At 28.4% G+C, this 26992-nt stretch overlaps 6 protein-coding genes across 6 annotated transcripts; 3 read left to right on the top strand and 3 right to left on the bottom strand.

Annotated features, from left to right (window-relative positions):
* Window positions 1–2508: 2508 nt before the first annotated feature.
* GO595_008694 (tRNA (guanine(37)-N1)-methyltransferase) lies at window positions 2509–3663 on the top strand (the record flags this gene model as incomplete). Its single annotated transcript, XM_067922297.1, has 1 exon — window positions 2509–3663. One exon carries the CDS (start codon window positions 2509–2511, stop codon window positions 3661–3663), a length of 1155 nt encoding a protein of 384 aa, XP_067771460.1.
* Window positions 3664–7929: 4266 nt separating this feature from the next.
* On the bottom strand, window positions 7930–8745 carry GO595_008693 (uncharacterized protein; the record flags this gene model as incomplete). Its single annotated transcript, XM_067922296.1, has 1 exon — window positions 7930–8745. One exon carries the CDS (start codon window positions 8743–8745, stop codon window positions 7930–7932), a length of 816 nt encoding a protein of 271 aa, XP_067771459.1.
* A 4282-nt stretch (window positions 8746–13027) lies between these two features.
* On the bottom strand, window positions 13028–13462 carry GO595_008692 (calmodulin-like protein 11; the record flags this gene model as incomplete). The annotated part of the gene is made up of 1 exon (XM_067922295.1): window positions 13028–13462. One exon carries the CDS (start codon window positions 13460–13462, stop codon window positions 13028–13030), a length of 435 nt encoding a protein of 144 aa, XP_067771458.1.
* Window positions 13463–16330: 2868 nt separating this feature from the next.
* On the bottom strand, window positions 16331–16858 carry GO595_008691 (CAMK protein kinase; the record flags this gene model as incomplete). Its single annotated transcript, XM_067922294.1, has 1 exon — window positions 16331–16858. One exon carries the CDS (start codon window positions 16856–16858, stop codon window positions 16331–16333), a length of 528 nt encoding a protein of 175 aa, XP_067771457.1.
* Window positions 16859–21481: 4623 nt separating this feature from the next.
* GO595_008690 (calcium-dependent protein kinase 12) lies at window positions 21482–21928 on the top strand (the record flags this gene model as incomplete). Its single annotated transcript, XM_067922293.1, has 1 exon — window positions 21482–21928. One exon carries the CDS (start codon window positions 21482–21484, stop codon window positions 21926–21928), a length of 447 nt encoding a protein of 148 aa, XP_067771456.1.
* Window positions 21929–23871: 1943 nt separating this feature from the next.
* On the top strand, window positions 23872–24834 carry GO595_008689 (leucine-rich repeat domain-containing protein; the record flags this gene model as incomplete). Its single annotated transcript, XM_067922292.1, has 1 exon — window positions 23872–24834. One exon carries the CDS (start codon window positions 23872–23874, stop codon window positions 24832–24834), a length of 963 nt encoding a protein of 320 aa, XP_067771455.1.
* Between the last annotated feature and the right edge of the window lie 2158 nt (window positions 24835–26992).

The raw sequence follows: 26992 nt of genomic DNA, 5'->3' as shown, positions 1-26992 counted from the left end.
TGAATGATTTACTTCATTTAACTGTCATTTTTTCAATTATATTTCCGGTTATTTATATCAAATTTTATCAGAAAAATACGGTTTCAGTTCAGAAAATATTGACGACCAAATATATATTGAAAGTAAAAGATAAGAAAAAAATTGAAAATATTTTTGTATTTGTTATGTTTTTTGCAAATTCATTGCAAATATTTAACTATGATAATTCAACACTTTCAATCATGAACTTAAATGAATTTGAAGATATTGATAAATATCAAAACATAACAAAATTTATAATTATCAGTGGAAATATTTATTCAATTCCAAACAATGCATTTTCAGAATGGCCTTCAGTTGTTTCAGTTAATTTTGGTAACTCAGTCACAAATATTGGAATTAATGTGTTTTTATCATGTTCTAATTTAGAAACGATTATATTTGGAGGAAATGTTATAACAATTGGTGGTTCATCATTTTCATTGTGTTCATCAATCAAAAACATTACAATTCCAAATTCAGTTACAACAATTGGAAGTTCAGCATTTGCATCATGTTCTAATTTAAGGATATTAACACTTGGAAATGGAATAAGAGAAATTTTAAGTTCAGCATTTGGGAATTGTTATAATCTTCAATGCATTTATTATTATGGAGATTCAGAACCAAATATTGGTGAAGGTGCATTTTATAATGTTTTTACAAGTGTTATCACATATCCAACATATGTAGAGGATCATTTTGGACAATTAGATGTTGTTAGCGAATCCACAGAAGGAATATGCGAACCACTTCCAATACATTCATTTAGTCAATCGAATACATATGCACAGTCAGACTCAATTTCATTCTCAGAATTATATTCATTTAGTCAATCGAATAAATTTTCTAATTCAGATACACTTACTGAATCACTTCAAAGTGATATTTCATTATCATTATCATTTTCATATACATTAACAATTACATTATCAATTACACATTCATTAACTGTTTATGAAACAAAAACGATATCATTTTCATTATATATAAATAATTGGACATTTTCATATATTGAAACAGAATTTATTTATTACAATTATACGATTGTTATTTATTCGACTTATTATAATTATTATTCCAATTTCTTTACAATGTTTTACACTAATGATAATGATAATAATAATCAAAACAATGAAATCAAACAACGATTATTATCATTTCAGTTTGTGTAATTGTTGTAGTAATAGTTATTATCATCTTATTAATTATATTAATGAAACATATTCGAAATAAAAAAGAAGAAATATATGAAAATGATAAATCAGAAGAAAATGAAAATGAAAATGAAACTATGAATACATTTACTACAGGAATAAGTAATATAAATATTGAAGAAGATCCATTTGCCGAAGATTTCAAAGAAGAAAAATTTATTGAACAAATATAATATAATTATCAATAAAATACAGTTTTTATTAATATTTGATATTTGTATTTTGTAATGAGAATTTTCGATATAAAATAAAGGAAAACATGAAAAAATCTTAATAAGCTTCAATATGTTAATACTTACAAAGAAAATCCATATTGCATAATAAGGCTTTCTTTCAATAAACATTATGAGAAGAAAGAATGAAAGATTTTATATAATTTGAAGATAATCAAAAATGGTTCCAAAAATCGTTTGGCACTTTTTCATTTTGGGCTATGGTCGAGTAAAAGTGACAAAATCTACAGAACCAAATGGGAGGAACTGAAAAAGAAGTGGCTTTGCGCAAAAAACGCCATGATTATACAATATCAAAAGGAGTAAATCCAATTCGAGAAGGAACAACAATAACTGTCATTCCACAAAAACGTTTTTATAGAGCAGAAACAATCCTTTCAAAGACAAAGCAAATAAAGGCAGATAAAAGGAAATTTGATAACAATACAAAACGCAAAGAATCCCATAATTTCCCACTTCCTGATGCTAATTTGAAATTTGCATTAGTTATTCGTTTGATTGATGCAAAAGCAAATATTTGTCCAGAATCAAAGAAAATATTATCTGACTTAAAGCTTAATGAAAAATTTGATGGATGTTTTGTTTTTCTCAATGAAGAAAATAGACAAAAACTCAAATCTATAAATCATTTAATAACATACGGTTCTCCCTCTCAAGAATTGGTCAGACAACTTATACATACAAGAGCCTCAACAGTTGTTAATGGTAAAGAAGTTCATATAACATCAAATAAAATGATTGCAGATGCATTATCTGACAAAAACATTATTTGTTTGGATGATATGGTACATGCTTTCAACAAAGGCGATGATAACAAAATAGAGGCAATTACTGCATTTTTAGCACCTTTTCATTTTAATAAGACAGAATTGAAAAACATAAAGTTGCCATTATATGCAGGCGGTCCAAGCGGATGGAGAGGCAACGATATTATTCAGTTCATTGAAGCAATAATCTAAAGAACTAATAAATAAATCACAAAATAAATTATCAACATTTTTCATATCACATTTCTTAATTGACTATGTTTGTTTTGTTTAATGGCTTCAACAGAATTCGATCTTTCGACATATAAAATAAATAAAACACTTCAATCTTTTGTCATTCCTAAAGAAAAGACAGCAGATGTACTAAAAATTCTCAAGAAATATGATCTTCTTCCAAAATATCAAAAGTTCAATGTTGTCATTTCAGAAAATGAAGGAAAAAGAATTCTTCTTGGAGAAGGAGTTAATGAGGTTCCAAAAGAAATAATAGAAATTATTGGTGATGTCGAATTAACTTCATATGATATTACACTTGATTATCATAATTTTTCTTTGCAAGAATTATTGCAGCAATTTTTACCAGAGGGAACCGTTATTCCATCATCATTTGAAACCATTGGGAAAGTTGCACATTTAAATCTTCTTGAAGAACAAATGCCATATAAACACATCATTGGACAAGCAATTCTACTCAAAAATACTTCTCTTAAAACAGTTGCCATTAAAACTGGCGCTATAAACAATGTTTATCGAAATATGAATCTTGAAGTTATTGCAGGTGAAAACTCATTTATAACAGAAGTCAAGCAAACAGGGCTCACATTTAGAATGGATTTTTCCAAAGTTTATTGGAATTCAAGGCTTGAACATGAACATGATTCACTTGTTGATCTTTTCCAAGAAGGTTCCATTGTTGCGGATGCCATGTGTGGGATTGGACCATTTGCTATTCGTGCAGCCAAACGAAAGAACTGTACTGTTTATGCAAATGATTTAAATCCAGATTCGTATAAATGGCTTATGGAAAACTGTAAAATTAACCATGTTACCGACAAGGTAATTTGCTCTAACATTGATGCACGTGAGTTTATCGTTAATATCTTTAAGAACGGAGGCTCTGATTACATTGTAATGAATTTGCCCAAAATCGCCGTCACTTTTTTAGATGCTGTTGCAGAAGGCGCAAAAAAGTATAGAACAACAGCAAGGCTTCCAATTGTATATTTCCATCAATTCGATGATAAAGATGTTAACCATGAAGCATCGTTGAAGGAAAAGGCAACGAAAGCATTGGGAATGCAATTGCCAAAATTAAATGTTCATAGAGTAAGAGATGTGTCGCCAAAGAAAGATATGTTTAGGTGTAGCTTTGCTGTGGCTGATCTCTTTGGTTCAGATGATCCATCAACAAGAGAAATTCCACACTAACCAATGTGATAAATAATGCAATAAAATTAATATAAAATATCAATCTTATCAACGTTGCACTTCCGAGGAGTATGTGATTTTTTCGTGGTGATTAAGTTTGATTTTAACCAGAGTTTTAAAAATAAACGGTTTTGGTAAACGTCCTCCACCAAACCGTTACAAGAATGGGAGCAGGAATTTCAGTAAATTATATAGATCAAGTACCATTATTTAAAACATCATGTTGGAAAGTCAGTCGTGCTAAGCATAAAACTACATTAGAAGAAGTTAGTCTTTGGGAAATTGATTACGATATTATTCAAAGTATCGGAACTAAAGCAGATCAAGAACGATTTTTAACAGAAACACTTTCATCTATATACTCTGTTCGTCGAATTTTTCATCCAGGTGTTTTAAAAATTCTTGAGCTTTCAGATTCAATTAAAGCTTTAAATTTTGCAGCAGAGCCTATTGAAACGTGTTTAGAATATGATAGTTATTTATCTACTAATGACATTATTTATATTTCATATCAATTATGTAAAACATTAGATTTTTTACATAGTTCAGCGCACATTATAATGTTTGGCTTATCTATTAGTGATATTTGTTTAACGAAAAGTATGGATACTAAGATTTGTTTATTTACATTTAGTAATCGTTTTATTCATGAGAATGGGGAATCACTTCCGCGTATGGGCGACTGGAAATCTGTTACATACTTCCAACCGCCGATTAATTATATTTCACCAGAATATTATAATAATTCGCAATGCACATTTAAGACAGATGTCTTTAGTTATGGCTGTATCATCGGCACGCTCATCAAAGGATCGAATGTATTGGAAGAGCCGACTCCGAAGTGCATTGAAGAATCGGTTCGCACACCAAATCTTTATCAAAATATTCCCAAGATATTACGCGACATGGTTATTGCATGCTTGAATGTTAACTCCGAAAAGCGTCCGTCATTTAATTTTATACTTCATTCACCGTTATTTGATAATGTTTATATTAAGTCGTTACGATATTTCGAAGTGATATTAACTAAAACGCAAGAAGACAAATATAATTTTTATTGTGGAATATCGAAAACGCTTAACGAATTCTCCATTCGAATTTTACAAAACAAATTTTTAGAATTTTTTATACAAGAAATTAAGAATGAAATTCTTTATTCGAATATATTAATTCCGATTATATTTGAAATTGGGAAAACGTTTGATAAACGAGATTTTTATGAGTTAATTGTATTACCACTTTATCCAATGTTTACGATTGTTAAACCATATGAAATCAATTTGATCTTTTTACGATATTTTTCCGTTATTGTCGAAAATATTTCAGAAGAACGAATTTATGAAATTTGTTATCCAATTATTGAAACATCGATTAAAAGTGAACAAGAACAATTACAAAAAGAAAGTGCTCAAGAATTTCAAATATTAGTCAACAAATTAACAGGACAAAAGATCGAAGAAGAAATTGTTCCGTCGCTTGTCGAATATCTTTCTACATCGACTAACAATAATATTATTAATTGTAGTATTTCATTATTAAAAGAATGTTTACCTAAAGTGAATCACAATAAATTTACTGAAGAAATCATTCCGCGCATTTCAGCGTCATGGAATCGCCAAAATAGTATCGAATTATCCGAAATTATCACCGAAATTCTTCAAAATCTTCAGCCTACGATCACATTACGTATGAAATATATTGTTCCAATTGCATCAGAAATTGTTTCGAATAAAATTTGTTCACCAAAAACACAAATCGAACTTTGTAATATTATTAAAACATCGATTGAAATGTATCGAAATCGAAGTCGAACATCAGAAACACAAAGCGCGCAATGGCTTTCGAAAACAATTCAACGAAATCCAAAACGTAATTTGGCAACGAATCGAAACAGTAATAACAATGTAAATGTAAATAATTCACAAAATGAAAATACAAATCAACAAAATTCACAAACGTTAAGTAACTCCAATTTATTTAGTGGTATGAGCATTATGAATAAGCGCTAAATAATAATATTAATAAATGTTTTATTTTGTATATTTTTTTCTTAGTTATAAACACTTTTCAATAATTCCAATTAAGTTACGTATTCAACAAATGTTTTAAATTTTAACATAATGCATGATATGCACAACACAGAAACAATTTGAATTACTTGAAAATTTTAAAATATATAAATTTTACTTCGTATTATCTAAATAAATAATCAGATGAATATTCTATATCCAAAATAATTCCATCACCATAATCAGTTATTGGGAAATAGTTTTGAGTTTTTGAAGAATCTTCTGAATCTGAGAAAATATTCTCTAAAGGTTCAGTATATGGACCTCTTATCTTTATAGTGTTTTCTTTCGAGTCATTTTTAGTTATCGAATTCAAAAATGAGGATTTTCCAGTTTGATATGGGCCTTAAATTATTATCATTTTAATTCCTTTGGGGTACTTCTTCAGATGTTCATCCATTATATGATCTTGGAGCAGCAAGCTTAGTAAGTATTAATAATATATTTCATTTTAGATTAATGCAAATTTGCAACTTTAACAATTATCGTATATTATCTAAAATTATTAAGATAGTCACGGCCCTACAAAATTTAAAACATGAAATACTTTATTTTGTTCCAACTCATGTTGAATTATTATCCAAACCAATATTTTCAACTTAAAAACAAAAAGTGAAAATAACTTTATAAATTATAAAATTCTTTACATTATGAATTTTATGGATGTCGTTCCCTAAATTTGGAAAAATCTTCACCTTTCTCAAAATCGATAATTATACATGGTACAGAAAAAACTCTGGAACATTTCTTTCTGAAGTTTTCTACATTTTTTAAATCATGATCATAATTCTTCATGAATATATTCCTCAAATTCTCAAAAGATTTACCATTAGAAATCAAATCTCTTCCTGGATGAATAAGACTTGTATAACTATTTTGACTGATTCTGCCTCGAATTGGTCTGTAATGAGTTGAAATTAATATCTTATAATGCATTTTTAATCCCCTAGTTTGTTTTTGTAATTTTTGAAATTTTCTTTTTAGATCATCTTCTCCAACTACACTAATAAATTTGCTTGATTGCTGGGTATAAATATCATATTTAGCCAAAAAAAGGAAAAAGAGCATATAAAAAAATGTCAATTTGACATGGTGAAAAATTTAGAAAATCTTTTTTCAATTTTCAATATCATTAGAACTTTTTGAATACAAATTTTCATTTGATAAAGACGGTTTATTCCTTTCAAAAAGTGTCATTTTTTTATAACCAGTTCGTTTGGTTACCAGCGTTAAATATGAGTCTCAACATAATGATCTAATTTTAATTATTGGACACGTTTCGATTTGTTATCAACCGGGCGATTGGAGTGAAAGTTAAAAAAATAACGAAAATTTATTTTTTCCTGATTTGGATGACATATGTGTATTTCAATAGCCAAAAACAAGTCATCCATTATACAAAAGAAATTTGTGAATGGTTCGGCAAAGCTGGAAATAAACTTATAATTATTTTCTAAGAAAAACACCCTATTTAATTGAAAAATACAAAAAAGTTTATTATAAAATTACGCATTCCACTAACGATCAGCGACGTATTGTAGCCAAGGCAGAGGGTCTTCTGCGTCCATATCTTCCTCATTCACCTCACCTTCCTCAATCATTTCGTCTCTTGCGATATGAACTTCTTTAAACAAAGCAGCATGTAAAATAGCCAACACAATATAAAACCAAATTCCTAAGCCATTAAAAATCCACACAGTTAAATAAGCTGATGGAATAATTTTTCGGTTTGTCAGAACCGTCGGTAAAACCGTCATAACCGTCAAGTAAGTAATCGCCATAAGAAGCAGCAACGAGTAATTTCGCAACTTGCCTTGACGATGACATAAGCGGTGAATACCAACCAAACCAAGAAACGCCAAAAATTACAAAACCAAGGAAAAATGGCATACATCCAACAATAAATTGTAACAATGTGACAATTGCACTAGAAATCATTCGAACGACAACAAGCGTTGCTGGGCGAAGTTGGAGATATCGAATCAGTAAAATTGATTGAAGAAATGATGCTAATGCTAATACGAAAAGTGGCCATGGTGCAGTATCATGAAGAATTTGCCCTGATGACATATAAATAATCACCGAGGCAAGAGAGATGATATTAAAAAGTAGTGTTAATGGCTCCCATTTATCAAGTTTCTGTTTAAATATTGTGAATGGGGAAATTCGCTCGTTTACTGCTTTGACCCTGGAAATTTTATACAAGGACAAGATAGAAAGTGATTGGAGTAAGATAGCAACCACAAGAAAGGCTAAAAGGAAGAAATAAAGAAATTGATGGAAACAAAGAACTCGCATTATCGGAGTTACGGACAACGCGATCACGGTCAAGGTTCCATAGGATGATTCCTGTTTCTTCAAAATTGTAAAAATTTGAAATAACTCCTGACTCGATTATTTGCCCATATTTTGTTGTTTCAATTGCATAGTAAACCGAAAGACGAACTAATGAAAAGTTTGAAAGGTAAGGTTCGACAATTTCATTTGCAAGAGTTTTGTTATCATCTTCGAAATGGAATGAAAGTTCTTCCCCATCAAGTGTTAAGATATAAAGTGTGAGATCAGTTGTTCTATCAATTTTGTAGGAACAAGCAAAATCAGTATCAAAAGCAAAAAACTTGTATAGCGATGAATTAAAAACAAATCTGAAATCTGGCTTGGTAAAAATCCTCTTGTCACCAAGCGAATCAACTTGATCATCTGTGTAAACATCATATCCTTCGAGAAAGAAAATATTAACAGCTTTTCCAAAATATTGGAAAAAAATTAAAGTTGTGTTTTGAACAGTAATAGCTAATAAGAAAAATAATGCAAAGATAATAATTTCAACAAAGCATAGCCATGGGGGTTGGTAATACTTAACCCAAACTGAAAATACTTTTGATGGTTTTGGATGAGGTTTCGCAGCTGGATGATGCTTAAACACAAAGTGGGGGTTACGGGTAGCTTGGAAAGCAAGTCCGCCAAATGCATTCGGTCTTGTTTGAGGAACTTTTTTTGCTTTCCTCCCCATCTAGCCACTTTTTCGTTGCTGTAATAAAAAGTGTCGCGTATAACCGCTTTTCCGATCGAAACAGTAATAATAATGTAAATGTAAATAATTCACAAAATGAAAATACAAATCAACAAAATTCACAAACGTTAAGTAACTCCAATTTATTTAGTGGTATGAGCATTATGAATAAGCACTAAATAATAATATTAATAAATGTTTTATTTTGTATATTTTTTTCTCAGTTATAAACACTTTTCAATAATTCCAATTAAGTTACGTATTCAACAAATGTTTTAAATTTTAACATAATGCATGATATGCACAACACAGAAACAATTTGAATTACTTGAAAATTTTAAAATATATAAATTTTACTTCGTATTATCTAAATAAATAATCAGATGAATATTCTATATCCAAAATAATTCCATCACCATAATCAGTTATTGGGAAATAGTTTTGAGTTTTTGAAGAATCTTCTGAATCTGAGAAAATATTCTCTAAAGGTTCAGTATATGGACCTCTTATCTTTATAGTGTTTTCTTTCGAGTCATTTTTAGTTATCGAATTCAAAAATGAGGATTTTCCAGTTTGATATGGGCCTTAAATTATTATCATTTTAATTCCTTTGGGGTACTTCTTCAGATGTTCATCCATTAATGATCTTGGAGCAGCATTTCAAAAAATGTGAAAAATCCAAAATTTGCCAAAACGAAAAACAAACATACTTTGTCAATTTCCAAAGTCAAAAACATTAAACTTTTATGAATCCATATTTTATAATGGTTTTATTTATAAAATTCCATGTTATTTATAATTTTTTATAAAGCGAATTTATTGTCTTCTTCGAAATCTGTTGCAAATGGATCCTCTTTAACATTAGATATTTTCATTATTGCTTCCAATGTTTCAGTATTAGTAAATTCATTTTGCTCTTCAAAACTTTTTGTTATTTCTTCATTGTTAAATTTTTTATTCTTGATTTTAATTATTAAAATTATAAGTAAAATGATGATAATAATTGCAGCAATTACTGTGCAAATCGATATGATAAGTGTTTTGTTATTATTATTATTATTTGGAATTGTTTCTGATTGAATTAAAATTGAAAAGAAATTGGAATAAAAACTAAGATAATATGAATACATAACAATTGTATAATCATAATATATTATTAATGTCGGAATGTAAATATTATCTGTGGATCCAAATGAAACTAAAAATGAATTCGAAATTAAAGTGTAAATTGAATTTGTTTTTGTTAGTATTAATGTAAATGTTAATGAAAATGTTTCTGTAACATTTATATGACTAGAAACAGATAAAGTGATGTTGGCATCGTATGATGTGAATGTGGTTGATTTGGTAAATGTGTTTGTATTTGTGTAAGTCATTGATTTTGTGAATGTATTAGAGAATGAGTGCGATGATGTGAATGAATTCGTGGGCCATGGACGACACCCTTCAATAGTTGTACCTCGTGAAACATTTAATGTCCCAAATGTGTTTGATTCATATCCATTTGACGTAATTACAATAGCTTCAACTGACTCAAATGAATTTAAACTGATATTTGGTTCTGTTTCACCATAATAATAAATGCATTTGAGTTTATTACACTTTGAAAATGCTAATTCGCCAATTGTTTCAACGCCTTCTTCAATATTAACTGTAATCATATTAGAACATAAATAAAATGCTCTTGATTCAATTGTTTTAATTGTTCTTGGAATTGTGATATTTTGTAATGAAGTACATGATTCAAATGCCATTGTTCCAATTGTTTCAACGCCTTCTTCAATATTAACTGTAATTAAATTAGAAGATGTGTAAAATGCCATTGTTCCAATTGTTTTAATTGTATTTGGAATTGTAATATTTTGTAATGAAGTACATGTTGAAAATGCTAATTCTCCAATTGTTTCAACGCCTTCTTCAATATTAACTGTAATCAAATTAGAACATAAATAAAATGCTCTTGTTCCAATCGTTTTAATAGTATTTGGAATTGTAATATTTCGTATTGAAGATCCTTCAAATGCTGATGATTGAATTGTTGTCACAGTGTTTGGAATTGATATTGTTTCTTTACCATTTGGATAACAATGAAGTTCTGTGATGTTTTTGTTATAAAGAATTCCATCATTATCATAATTAGAATATTTCGAATTATTTAATGATACGATTATCATTCGAAGTTTTATACATCCTGAAAATGATGTGTTAGAAATTATTATAATTGAATTTGGAATTGTAATATTTGGTAATGAAATACATGATCGAAATGCAGAATCACAAATTTCTTCAACTCCTTCTTCAATAGTAATTGACGTCAAATTATAACATTCTCGAAATGTATAACTACGAATTGTTTTAACTGTATTTGGAATTGTAATATTTTGCAATGAAATACATGAACGAAATGCTGATTCACCAATTGATGTGACGTTATTAATTGTAATATCTTGCAGTGATGTACATGAATGAAATGCTGATTCACCAATTGATGTGACGTTATTAATTGTAATATTTTGCAATGAAATACATGAACGAAATGCTGATTCACCAATTGATGTGACGTTATTAATTGTAATATTTTGCAATGAAATACATGAACGAAATGCTGATTCACCAATTGATGTGACGTTATTAATTGTAATATTTTGCAATGAAATACATGAACGAAATGCTGATTCACCAATTGATGTGACGTTATTAATTGTAATATCTTGCAGTGATGTACATGAATGAAATGCTGATTCACCAATTGATGTGACTGTATTTGATATTGTAATATTTTGTAATAAAGAATATGATTCAAATGCTTCATATGGAATATAACTAACTCCATCTTGTATAATAACATTAATAGCTCTTTCTTTGAATTCTTTATTGTTAAAATCGAGATCAGTAGAAATTGTTAATGTTTGAGTTGTTTCATCAAAACTGAGTTGGAATGTATTATGAACAAAAAATATTAAAAATATGAATGAAAATAATTTGTTTTTATTTTTATATTTGATTTCAAGTTTTTTATGGCGAAAATATTTATTTAAATTAAACTTGTTTTTGTCAAAAATAAAGAAAACCCTAAAAAGCATTTTAAAATAGATATAGGAAGTAATGAGATATTAAGGCTTCTAAGTAAATTTAAATTGTGATGATGATAATATTCGATGTAATTGAAAAATCTTAAAAATTTTCTTGAAAGATTAATACAAATTTGATTTACCAGATAAAAGTAAGTTTGGACATTCAGAATTTGGAAAGTTTTTGAATTTAATTTATTTAATAAGAAAAAAGAATCTTTTAAATTATCAACAGATATGATATCGTTGCTTATGATAAATCTCCTATTTGAAAACATTGCGATAATTGTAGACAGCAGCATCTAATAAGTACTATTTTTTATTGAGAAGTTCCTGTGGGATTCTAGATTTTTTCAAAATTTGACTGTTATGTTCAAAAATTTTTAAACGCTAGAATTTCTTAAAGGTACAAATGATCATTTTTCATAAAATTTGATTGGTTTTATCAGAATCACATTCAAAAAGCGTTATCGATACAACCAATTTTTTTAACACGGTATCAAAAAGTTTAACATAAAATCTTGTTTTTAGCCGCTGTTAAACTTCGAATCCTTTTTGTTTTTTGAAAAAAATTGTTCCTTGTGAGTTGTTTTGGCACTCATCTCTGACACTCCTTCTAGCGTTAATCAAATTCGTATGCACTATTTCATTTCTTTTGACAAAATCTCCCTTCTCTGATAATTTGATAACAATAATAAAGTCCATAAATTTTACTTCTGATGATGCCTTCCAGAATATGCCAAGGTTTTGCTTTCCACTATAATTTAACTTCTGGGGAAAAATCTTTTCAATATTCTAATATTGCGGGTTACCAGCAGTCATTACCAAAATTTTTAAATGAACTTGTCCCCAACATTATAACCAAGAGGTATATGTAATGAAACTTTTCAATCAAATATTTACTCTCGTTCATGTTCATTAAATATTTTATGTATCGCTATTATATTCGAATTACTTTTCCCTTTTGAAATTGTGTACACAAACAGATCATCAATTCATTAGTGCAATAATTGATCAAATGATATTTTCCGTATTCATCTCACTAAATATATAACTGAATATTCAGGTTTTGTTCTCTGATAATGTTTTCACATTTTTCCCCACAGAATGAAAAATTAAATGAATCATTGAATCTCACAATTTTAGGTACCACATCTGTAAGAATAAATATCAAGTGTTTTTATGGTATTTGAAATCAGGAAAAATTGCCTTTATATTAAGCCTTGTTCCTTTGCAAATTCGCGCGCCATCTTCACCTCGTTTTCGCCTGATATTATTTCGTCAAAAGTAATTTTTCCGTCACCGTTTTCGTCGTAGTAATCGATATTTTCTTCGATTTCTTCTTTTGAGTTCACGCGTACATTCGACATAATCATAAACTTCTTAAACTCTGTCCGAGTGAGATATCCTTTGTGTCCTTCATCGCACCCATCAAAGAAAATCTTTGCAAGTGGACCGATATTTCCAAAGTTACGTGTATACAATGATATAAATAAATTCCAGAATTCATCGAATGTGATTGTGCCACTTTTGTCAATATCGGCAGCTTCGAAAACATATTTTGCAGAAATTTCCGAACCATATCCCATATATGTATAAAAATGTGTAAATTCTTTTAAGTCTAATGAGCCCTTTTTTATCAACATCACAATTATTAAATGATGTTTGTGCCAGTGAGAAGAGCTGATCAGGAGTATATTCGTCATCTTCTACCTCTCTTAACAACATGTTCCAAGGAAAGAAGTGAAGTAAATTTGTGTAAACCACTGAAACTGTTTGCCACACAACAACACCCTTTCAAATAACAACTTTTTGAAAACATTTTTCGGAAAAGTTTTTTAACGTTTATATTCAAACTTTATTCTCCAATTTGCATAAATTGGTGTGGAAAGTACCTTTGAATCAAAATAAGTGATAAACATCATTTTTCAATTAAGATAGGATTTGGCAAAAAAAAATCTCTGAAAAAATACGATCAAAATAATCTCAAAAGCTGGTGATTTTTGGATCATATTGTTGAAGGAAATGCTCGGATAAATAAACGGTCAAAAATTGTACGTTAATTGAAAAAAAAATGGATATCAAAGCAATCGTAAATTCAAAAATTACCAATCATTAAAAAACATACCTGCTGTTAATAATTATACCTTCAAGGTAATAATTTACTTGTATACAAAGATGAAGTGAAAAGTTCAAATAATTTTTTCTCAAGGTAAAATTGATTTCAAACCAAAAAACAACATCACGATAATACCTAATGTACCCACAATAACACCTTTCATTTAAAGAAAAATCCACAAGACAAATTTATGAAAATGGTCTAAATTTAACTTTAATTTAAAAAACCTGTCTTCAGAAATTTTAGAATACCTAATGGAATTTATTACCTACCAATCATATTTTTATTTTAATGATTACAGCTGTTTCAAATCAATTTTTAATTTTAGGCATGATTTCTATACTTTACATCGTATTTGTGTGTTTTACTCGAAGTGCAAATCATATCGTATAACTATCGTCAACTTGGGACGGCCCCGAAAATTGGCAGTTGATTTGAGTGCTTATTTGTGGGGTGTTTGTTCTCGATATAATTTAAATATATTACGTATCCATGAATCAAAATAAAATATTAAAACTCTAACCCATTTATATACCTGTATGGAGAAAAAATTCGGGATTTCCATGATAGAAAAACTAAATTAATCATTTGGTAAATTTATCTAGAAAAAAATCTGAAAAATTATAAAATGATTTCAATGCCTTGGTAAATAATAGTAGATATAGATGACATTAAACTCTAATTATCAACAAAGTCTCACTCTTAACAAAATTTTTGTGAAACTTGCAGAGAACGTTAAATCATTTTAACTTTTTAATTAATTTATATTGGTTGAATCGTGAACGATCAAGTAAACTTTTCAAAAAAGAAATTTATGAAGCATAAATTTGGAAGAAAATCGGATAATCGCTTAAATCTACCAACTTTTTAAATGACAAATATTCAATACTTTATAAAAGCTTTTTGAATAAAATTACAAAAGCAAGAAATAAAAACATTGGTATTATAATACTTATAAAAATAAATATTTATAAGTCAGAACAATATAACAATAAGAATTAAATTTTTTATTAATATAATTTAACTCTTTAATACATTATAGGGACATCTTGGTGCAGTATGATCTGTTGAATTGCATATGCTACACGCATATTTTCTTTCATTTTTCGTGTAGCACCAGGTCTTTCAACATTTTGCCTTGGATGAGTAAAATGTGCACCTGGTAAGAGCAGATTGTCTGGAGGTAATATATCTTTGTCATTTTTCAGATTCATTACCATGTTCTATAGCATGAAGATCATTTATGGTTTGATCCATAATTTCTCTTATTCGATTCGATCTGTTTGCGTTACTAAAATACTTCTCAAACTTATTAATACATCCATTAAATAACCAGTCATTATTCAAAGCTTTTTCTTTTTTGAATGTTTGAATACTATTTGGTTGATCTGGTTGTTTATCAAAGCTTCTCCGCCATCTATTTGGAATATCGTTTAAAGTTATCAAAGGAAAATCATCCTTTAACATTTGTTCAAGCATCAAATGACGACATGGTAATCCAAACATTTGGTGGTTTTTGCAACAATTGTTTGAAAAATTAATAGAAAGTACCCCTTTTTTTTGTAAATCAATATACTCTGATAGAATTATTGCCTGTGCATAAGAACCAATTTTTTCCATGTCATTAAAATTCATTAACTGCTCAGGTAAGCTAATCTTCTTTTCGTTAATGGATGTTAGTAATAACCTTTCACCCCTAATATATAAAGCTCTAACAAGATTTGATAATGTTTGTAATTTGTGTTCTATTAAGTTTTTCAAAGCACCAAAGAAACCCTCAATTCTATTTGTAGTCACGTTATCACAATGTCCATAAGTAGAAATTATACTGGGAAGCCAGTGCTCCTTTTCTTGTATCAGTTTTTTGAGAAGCCTGGATGATTTTTGGTTTGGATGTTCCTGAATATTTTTCTCACATGCTTCCAAGAATTCTTATTCAGTGATTTCAAGACAACGCATCTTCTGATATAAATCAAACATTTCATTTCCCACCTTCGACTGAATATTACGACCAATATGTACAGCACAAAATATAATCATACAATTTGGAAATACTGTCTTTAAAGCTTGTATTTGCGTTTTGTTTCTGTCACAAAATTTTAAATCATACTTGATATTTTTAACAAAATCATAAAAAATTTTTTTGAGCTATTTATTAACTTGACTCTGAATCATTTTACCATGTTTTTAATAAAGGTTAAATCTATTCTATTTTTAAAGTTATTTGAAATAAATGTTAGATTTACATTATTTAAAAACCATGATTTTAAACTTTTTAACACTCATTTTAAAACAATTGTTTTACATTGAATTAACCTTTTTAAATTTATTTTCTTTTTTATTTTATAAGACTAATTTTTTGTTTAAATTGAACCCATTAATTTTCTTTAAATATTTATTTATTTAGAAGTCCTTGTTGCTGAAGGAATTCACGAGCAGACTTCATTTGATTTTCGTTTGTTATTATTTCATCAAATGTTATTTTTCCATCACCATTTATGTCGTAGGATTGGATTTGGTCTTCGATTTCTTGCTTTGAATTTACACAAACATTTGACATCGTCATAAACTTAATAAACTCCGACCTAGTGAGATAGCCTTTGTGTCCTTCATCACAGCCATCAAAGAAAATCTTTGCAAGTGGTCCAATATTTCCAAAGTTACGCGTATACATTGAAACAAATAAATTCCAGAATTCATCAAATGTGATTCTACCATTTTTGTCAATATCAGCAGCTTCGAACACGTGACCCGCTGCAGTGTCTGAACCATATCCCAGTTGAACATAGAAATTGATGAATTCTTGTTTATCTAATGATCCACTAACATCGGCATCGCATCTATTAAATGCGTCCTGTGCCATTGAAAAGATTTCATCTGGACTTAATTCTCTTTCATTAGGGTTTTTTTGTGTGTATAGCATAACGCAGAACGTATGACAACGTAAGACGCTGTCAACCAAATAAACGGTCGTTTTAAAACAAAAAATTAATTTTTTTTTCATTTTCCTCTGAATTAAATTTAAAGAAATTAAGAAAAAATTATTATATATATCAAATTTAATAAAATTAATTTGGCTAAATTTTGTTATCTTATTTTTTTATGATCAATCTCGAAAATTTCAAAATGCTTTTTTGGGCTTCCGAATTAAAAACAAAAGTTCAAATTTAAAATATAAATAGAACTGATAATAGTCAATATAAATTTATATAAATTTTTTTTAATTTTCATCTTGTTTTTAGATTATACAAGATTTTCTATATCTAATGACCAGAGCAAAAACTCAGAAATCTGTCTTCGCAAATTTTTATAATTTATTTGTTATGTAAATAGGATAATTCTTGAAGCAGTTTATTGATTATTGGAGGCTCTGGACAAAGAAGTAAAAATAACTTTTTGAATTCATTATGCGGTTACAAATCCATCAAGATTATGGTACTCAAATTTTAATACTTTACAAAAAAAATTTGAGAGCAAATCCATCAAGCAGAAAATGTCTAGTTTCGAAACGGGTGAGCAAGGCTTACAAGAAAAATCAGAAAATATAGTGATTAGTTACCTAATCATAAGCGATAGTAACATTTACGAAAAATTCAAAAATTATCAATGATAAGATTAAAAATTTTTCCTCCTGCCAACATTTCTTAGAAAAAATTATTAATTCATCCCAGCTCTACACCATTATAGTCAATAAATTTGATATGCTTCAATTATATTACAATTTATCTGCAATTCATCACTTTATGTTACGTTATAATTCATTATTAGATGGAAGTCCAAATCAAAACAAAAACTGGTCAAATGATGAAATTTTTTGTTTATTATCCAAACTCGTATTAACAATTAACACATCAAATATTAAAATACCGACTAAATCAGAAAATGCATGTAGAACGAAAATTTCTTCGATAATTAATTTAATGAACAACACATCTTTATTCGAATGTTAACCTATTTCATATGAAATTCAAAGTAATTATGATGAGGATAGAGTTGATAATAACGAAATTCAAGTTAATGCATATCAAATCGGAAGTATATTTTTTATATACACAACACATAAGAAAAAAAAAAGATTAGGGAAAAAGTTCAAAAAGAAATGTTGAAAAATAAAATGGAATTTATGAGATCTCAGGAAAAAACAAAAAATATTGGATAATCGCTTAAATTTACCAACTTTTTAAATGACAAATATTCAATACTTTATAAAAGCTTTTTGAATAAAATTAAACTAAGTAGGCATATTTGAACTAATACCATCAATGTACGACTATGACGATTATCAAACTTCTCCCTCTCTTCTTTCAGCTTTTAAAGATATAGATGGTGCTTTATTTCTGGATGTTCCTTCACTTATTGCAAGAGTTCGAGAAGTTTCAGATCATTTTAAATGTCGATTCGTTTCTCTCTCAACAGGAAATTCACGCTCACTACAGATCTTTTGTTGTCAACATAGAACCACAATTTATAATTGCAAAGCTTGTGTTAGATTCAACTATTGTCAACAAACTAAAATTGCTACATTCCATTCATGTGATAATGTACACACGCACACAATGGGAGCACTTGTACAACATCGCATTAGAAATCATTTAACAACTTCTCAAAAGGAGAGGATTAGATATGCTACAAGAATGGAAGTTTCTGCTTATACACTAAGAATGCAGGAAAGATTGACTTGTACAAAAGACGTTCTATATTCTGCTCGGCGCAAAGAAATAGCAGAATTAAAAAACAATGAAATGAGCAATTTATTCAATGAGATGAAAAATTGGAAAAATTGGTCTAATTCAATTAATGTAAATAAGAAGAATAAGATGGAGTCATGCTACGTTTTTCACGATCCAATTACTCATTCGGATTATTCAAAATATATTGGTATAATAGATGATACTTCTTGTACATATTTTTTTGGAATGCCACTATTGGTTATTTTATCTGAAGATGAAAATGCAAGAAGTCAACTTTATTCATTTTCAATTATATCATCGAGAACACTATCAGCTTTTGTAGATTATTTTACAATTGTTAAAGAAAAAGTTGGAGAAATACGTTTGTTTATTTGTGACAGAAACAAAACGCAAATACAAGCTTTAAAGACAGTATTTCCAAATTGTATGATTATATTTTGTGCTGTACATATTGGTCGTAATATTCAGTCGAAGGTGGGAAATGAAATGTTTGATTTATATCAGAAGATGCGTTGTCTTGAAATCACTGAATAAGAATTCTTGGAAGCATGTGAGAAAAATATTCAGGAACATCCAAACCAAAAATCATCCAGGCTTCTCAAAAAACTGATACAAGAAAAGGAGCACTGGCTTCCCAGTATAATTTCTACTTATGGACATTGTGATAACGTGACTACAAATAGAATTGAGGGTTTCTTTGGTGCTTTGAAAAACTTAATAGAACACAAATTACAAACATTATCAAATCTTGTTAGAGCTTTATATATTAGGGGTGAAAGGTTATTACTAACATCCATTAACGAAAAGAAGATTAGCTTACCTGAGCAGTTAATGAATTTTAATGACATGGAAAAAATTGGTTCTTATGCACAGGCAATAATTCTATCAGAGTATATTGATTTACAAAAAAAAGGGGTACTTTCTATTAATTTTTCAAACAATTGTTGCAAAAACCACCAAATGTTTGGATTACCATGTCGTCATTTGATGCTTGAACAAATGTTAAAGGATGATTTTCCTTTGATAACTTTAAACGATATTCCAAATAGATGGCGGAGAAGCTTTGATAAACAACCAGATCAACCAAATAGTATTCAAACATTCAAAAAAGAAAAAGCTTTGAATAATGACTGGTCATTTAATGGATGTATTAATAAGTTTGAGAAGTATTTTAGTAACGCAAACAGATCGAATCGAATAAGAGAAATTATGGATCAAACCATAAATGATCTTCATGCTATAGAACATGGTAATGAATCTGAAAATGACAAAGATATATTACCTCCAGACAATCTGCTCTTACCAGGTGCACATTTTACTCATCCAAGGCAAAATGTTGAAAGACCTGGTGCTACACGAAAATGAAAGAAATATGCGTGTAGCATATGCAATTCAACAGATCATACTGCACCAAGATGTCCCTATAATGTATTAAAGAGTTAAATTATATTAATAAAAAATTTAATTCTTATTGTTATATTGTTCTGACTTATAAATATTTATTTTTATAAGTATTATAATACCAATGTTTTTATTTCTTGCTTTTGTAATTTTATTCAAAAAGCTTTTATAAAGTATTGAATATTTGTCATTTAAAAAGTTGGTAGATTTAAGCGATTATCCGATTTTCTTCCAAATTTATGCTTCATAAATTTCTTTTTTTTTTTTTTTACTTGATCGTTCACGATTCAACCAATATAAATTAATTAAAAAGTTAAAATGATTTAACGTTCTCTGCAAGTTTCACAAAAATTTTGTTAAGAGTGAGACTTTGTTGATAATTAGAGTTTAATGTCATCTATATCTACTATTATTTACCAAGGCATTGAAATCATTTTATAATTTTTCAGATTTTTTCTAGATAAATTTACCAAATGATTAATTTAGTTTTTCTATCATGGAAATCCCGAATTTTTTCTCCATACAGGTATATAAATGGGTTAGAGTTTTAATATTTTATTTTGATTCATGGATACGTAATATATTTAAATTATATCGAGAACAAACACCCCACAAATAAGCACTCAAATCAACTGCCAATTTTCGGGGGCCGTCCCAAGTTGACGATAGTTATACGATATGATTTGCACTTCGAGTAAAACACACAAATACGATGTAAAGTATAGAAATCATGCCTAAAATTAAAAATTGATTTGAAACAGCTGTAATCATTAAAATAAAAATATGATTGGTAGGTAATAAATTCCATTAGGTATTCTAAAATTTCTGAAGACAGGTTTTTTAAATTAAAGTTAAATTTAGACCATTTTCATAAATTTGTCTTGTGGATTTTTCTTTAAATGAAAGGTGTTATTGTGGGTACATTAGGTATTATCGTGATGTTGTTTTTTTGGTTTGAAATCAATTTTACCTTGAGAAAAAATTATTTGAACTTTTCACTTCATCTTTGTATACAAGTAAATTATTACCTTGAAGGTATAATTATTAACAGCAGGTATGTTTTTTAATGATTGGTAATTTTTGAATTTACGATTGCTTTGATATCCATTTTTTTTTCAATTAACGTACAATTTTTGACCGTTTATTTATCCGAGCATTTCCTTCAACAATATGATCCAAAAATCACCAGCTTTTGAGATTATTTTGATCGTATTTTTTCAGAGATTTTTTTTTGCCAAATCCTATCTTAATTGAAAAATGATGTTTATCACTTATTTTGATTCAAAGGTACTTTCCACACCAATTTATGCAAATTGGAGAATAAAGTTTGAATATAAACGTTAAAAAACTTTTCCGAAAAATGTTTTCAAAAAGTTGTTATTTGAAAGGGTGTTGTTGTGTGGCAAACAGTTTCAGTGGTTTACACAAATTTACTTCACTTCTTTCCTTGGAACATGTTGTTAAGAGAGGTAGAAGATGACGAATATACTCCTGATCAGCTCTTCTCACTGGCACAAACATCATTTAATAATTGTGATGTTGATAAAAATGGCTCATTAGACTTAAAAGAATTTACACATTTTTATACATATATGGGATATGGTTCGGAAATTTCTGCAAAATATGTTTTCGAAGCTGCCGATATTGACAAAAGTGGCACAATCACATTCGATGAATTCTGGAATTTATTTATATCATTGTATACACGTAACTTTGGAAATATCGGTCCACTTGCAAAGATTTTCTTTGATGGGTGCGATGAAGGACACAAAGGATATCTCACTCGGACAGAGTTTAAGAAGTTTATGATTATGTCGAATGTACGCGTGAACTCAAAAGAAGAAATCGAAGAAAATATCGATTACTACGACGAAAACGGTGACGGAAAAAATTACTTTTGACGAAATAATATCAGGCGAAAACGAGGTGAAGATGGCGCGCGAATTTGCAAAGGAACAAGGCTTAATATAAAGGCAATTTTTCCTGATTTCAAATACCATAAAAACACTTGATATTTATTCTTACAGATGTGGTACCTAAAATTGTGAGATTCAATGATTCATTTAATTTTTCATTCTGTGGGGAAAAAATGTGAAAACATTATCAGAGAACAAAACCTGAATATTCAGTTATATATTTAGTGAGATGAATACGGAAAATTAAATTATAGTGGAAAGCAAAACCTTGGCATATTCTGGAAGGCATCATCAGAAGTAAAATTTATGGACTTTATTATTGTTATCAAATTATCAGAGAAGGGAGATTTTGTCAAAAGAAATGAAATAGTGCATACGAATTTGATTAACGCTAGAAGGAGTGTCAGAGATGAGTGCCAAAACAACTCACAAGGAACAATTTTTTTCAAAAAACAAAAAGGATTCGAAGTTTAACAGCGGCTAAAAACAAGATTTTATGTTAAACTTTTTGATAAAAAAAAAAAAAAATTGGTTGTATCGATAACGCTTTTTGAATGTGATTCTGATAAAACCAATCAAATTTTATGAAAAATGATCATTTGTACCTTTAAGAAATTCTAGCGTTTAAAAATTTTTTTTCATAACAGTCAAATTTTGAAAAAATCTAGAATCCCACAGGAACTTCTCAATAAAAAATAGTACTTATTAGATGCTGCTGTCTACAATTATCGCAATGTTTTCAAATAGGAGATTTATCATAAGCAACGATATCATATCTGTTGATAATTTAAAAGATTCTTTTTTCTTATTAAATAAATTAAATTCAAAAACTTTCCAAATTCTGAATGTCCAAACTTACTTTTTATCTGGTAAATCAAATTTGTATTAATCTTTCAAGAAAATTTTTAAGATTTTTCAATTACATCGAATATTATCATCATCACAATTTAAATTTACTTAGAAGCCTTAATATCTCATTACTTCCTATATCTATTTTAAATGCTTTTATGGTTTTCTTTATTTTTGACAAAAACAAGTTTAATTTAAATAAATATTTTCGCCATAAAAAACTTGAAATCAAATATAAAAATAAAAACAAATTATTTTCATTCATATTTTTAATATTTTTTGTTCATAATACATTCCAACTCAGTTTTGATGAAACAACTAAAACATTAACAATTTCTAATAATGTTGATTTTAACAATAAAGAATTCAAAGAAAGAGCTATTAATGTTATTATACAAGATGGAGTTAGTTATATTCCATATGAAGCATTTGAATCATATTCTTTATTACAAAATATTACAATATCAAATACAGTCACATCAATTGGTGAATCAGCATTTCGTTCATGTATTTCATTACAAAATATTACAATTCCAAATACAGTTAAAACAATTCGTAGTTATACATTTCGAGAATGTTATAATTTGACGTCAATTACTATTGAAGAAGGAGTTGAAGAAATTTGTGATTCTGCATTTCGATCATGTATTTCATTACCAAATATTACAATTCCAAATTCAATTATAATAATTTCTAACACATCATTTTCAGGATGTATAAAACTTCGAATGATAATCGTATCATTAAATAATTCGAAATATTCTAATTATGATAATGATGGAATTCTTTATAACAAAAACATCACAGAACTTCATTGTTATCCAAATGGTAAAGAAACAATATCAATTCCAAACACTGTGACAACAATTCAATCATCAGCATTTGAAGGATCTTCAATACGAAATATTACAATTCCAAATACTATTAAAACGATTAGAACAAGAGCATTTTATTTATGTTCTAATTTGATTACAGTTAATATTGAAGAAGGCGTTGAAGAAATTGGAGAATTAGCATTTTCAACATGTACTTCATTACAAAATATTACAATTCCAAATACAATTAAAACAATTGGAACAATGGCATTTTACACATCTTCTAATTTAATTACAGTTAATATTGAAGAAGGCGTTGAAACAATTGGAACAATGGCATTTGAATCATGTACTTCATTACAAAATATCACAATTCCAAGAACAATTAAAACAATTGAATCAAGAGCATTTTATTTATGTTCTAATATGATTACAGTTAATATTGAAGAAGGCGTTGAAACAATTGGCGAATTAGCATTTTCAAAGTGTAATAAACTCAAATGCATTTATTATTATGGTGAAACAGAACCAAATATCAGTTTAAATTCATTTGATTCAGTTGAAGCTATTGTAATTACATCAAATGCATATGAATCAAACACATTTGGGACATTAAATGTTTCACGAGGTACAACTATTGAAGGGTGTCGTCCATGGCCCACGAATTCATTCACATCATCGCACTCATTCTCTAATACATTCACAAAATCAATGACTTACATAAATACAAACACATTCACAAATACAAATACATTTACCAAATCAACCACATTCACATCATACGATGCCAACATCACTTTCGCACTTACTCTTACACATACATTATCGCGCGTCCCGTCACTATTGAACTCATTCACGATGACTATGATTGTTTCTGAATACGTTTACATCACAACAGATTTTGTTTACTATGAATACACAATGATAACATACACATTCTACATAAGTTTTCCCAACAACTTCATTACATTAATTTCCACAACATTACAAGCTAAGAATGGAATATCGAACGAAGCAATCATTGCAATTGTATGCGCTTCGATCGCTGTCGTATTACTTACCATTGGTATTGTTATTTTTATAGTCAAGCGCAGTAAAAGCAATAAGCCAATAGAGGAAAGAAGTGAAAATGGTATTGCGACTTCTTCAAATACTGAAACTAAAGTCGAGGTAATAAATCAGGACGTGAGACAATTGATAAATGACGAGGAAGATAAATGGATTTAATATTAAGAAAATTTGCGTAATAAAAAAAAAATAATTAATTGTAAATTTAAAGAGTTTAATTGTGTATAAGTTGTTTCAAATATATGTGAATAAGTATAACATTACGTGTTGAATAATGAGATTTAAGTGTTTAAAGTCAAGAAGATATAACAGAGAACGGTTTAAAACTTAAGTAAGTGACGATAATTTCACCATGTTACATTTGAGTACATAATCGAAAGAAATATCAAATTGACATTTTTAAATTGGATTAAAAAAAATGAAAATAACTCCAAACATTTAGATAATTTCCATGTTTCAGGCATCATATAGTCTTAATCTTTATACGTAAAAAAGAAATATGTATATTATATAACGTATTCTTTAACGAAAAAAAAAATTAATAAATAAATAAAATTCTGAAAAATGAAGGATGATTGTTTTAATATTCCTCGTGATAATTTTCATCTAACATACATATTAGGAATTTGTACAATTTAATCGCAGAACATGAGATGTTATTTTTGACAGTTAGTGTAGGAACTACACTTCATTGGTTCAAGAATTACAGTTAGGGATTTAAACGTGTCCCATGAATTAAAGTTGTCCCATACGTTTACACTTAGATGTCAGAAATTTTTGAAACAAACATAAATATCTCATTTATTTATTGGTTTTAATAATTTATATTTATAAAAATAATTTAAATTATTCTTTTGAGTATAAATATTCATTTGAACTATGATATCTCATATAGATAAGAAAAAAAGTGCAATTTAATTTTTATTGCAAAAGTTGATTTATTTCATCTTCATCTTCATATTTTGGAGTTTCGTTGCTAATTAAAGTACAACCAGGTGGAAGGTATTCAGAATTCACGATGCCGAATTTGTGTTGCCTATTCTTTTTGACTTCATCGATATTTATATTAAAATTCCAAAGTTCATGAAAACCCGGATTCGAAACCAGCTCTTTGGCAACAAATTCGACAACTCTCTTACCAGCAACAGTTTTAGTACTTATTCCTGCCCTTCTGAAAGCCCCACGAATGTTAAATGATGTTGTGGTCTGCTCGTATGCCTTTAATATGACAATAATTGCATTTTCTACCATTTTTTGGCTTTCTTCATCTTCAACAGTATTTTTGATTTTGTAAAAACGCCAAATAATGACAAATCAAATGCTTGTGGTATGGGAAGGAAAACATAAAACAATAATTTTATTTTCTCCTAGAACTTTTAGAATATCAAAGTTACAATGCGCACCAAATGAATCCATTAATAAAATTGCTTCATACTCTTTAACTTCATATTTTTCTTCTACACATTTGACATATGGAATCAATACATCATTAATATATTCATTAAATAACTCAGAATCAACGTAAGGTGAATTTCGAATACAGATCATTACATATTCATCTTGTCGTAAACCGTTTATCCATAAATCATCACTATATATATGTTTGGTTATTAATATGGGAGTAAGAGCATCACCTGCTGCTGAAACACATGTAAGGAGTGTCATATGAGTTACTTTTCTTGTTGAATAATGATGAACATTGTTTGAGTTAATTTTAGCATCAACAAAAACTTTCTTCGGTTTTCAATCTTCCCAAGATGATATTCCTACTTCATCTAAATTAAAAACTAATTCTGTTAACCTTCCATCCACATGTTTATGCATGTATTGAAAGTGTTCTCTTAAATGCCCTTCAGGAACTGTCATTCTTGTGTCTTCTTGAGGAAGTGATGCACATTTTTTGATTTTATCTATATTTCGAAGATAAAATTGATTTATCCATCCCTTTGTTAAAGATAAATCAAATATTTTTTTGATAAAATATAATATCTGCCTTTGGGTCATTGCATGATTTTTATTGAATGAATCAATAATTGCTTGAACAATTATTTCTTCTTTATCTTCATCTAATGCTCTATGTCGACCTAAAGGTTTTGGATCTTGTGGGCATATCTGGTGTTAATGTTGACATTGTGGAAAATGAGGTTTTATTGAAGATTATTTATTGACGTATTTTAACGTATGCGACCACTTTGATTCCTGGGACACGTTTTGATCCCTAACTGTATGAAAGAATTTGGTGGAAAATTAAATTTTTTTGAGATAGCACAAGTTTTAATAATAAGTCAGAATAATGAAGAAGAAGCTATAAATATCC

Source organism: Histomonas meleagridis (assembly GCF_020186115.1).
Source record: "Histomonas meleagridis strain 2922-C6/04-10x chromosome Unknown contig_68, whole genome shotgun sequence".
In the NCBI taxonomy this organism is placed as follows: domain Eukaryota; phylum Parabasalia; order Tritrichomonadida; family Dientamoebidae; genus Histomonas; species Histomonas meleagridis.
The sequence above is the reverse complement of the archived record's forward strand: the minus strand, read 5'-3'. Positions and strand labels throughout refer to the sequence as shown.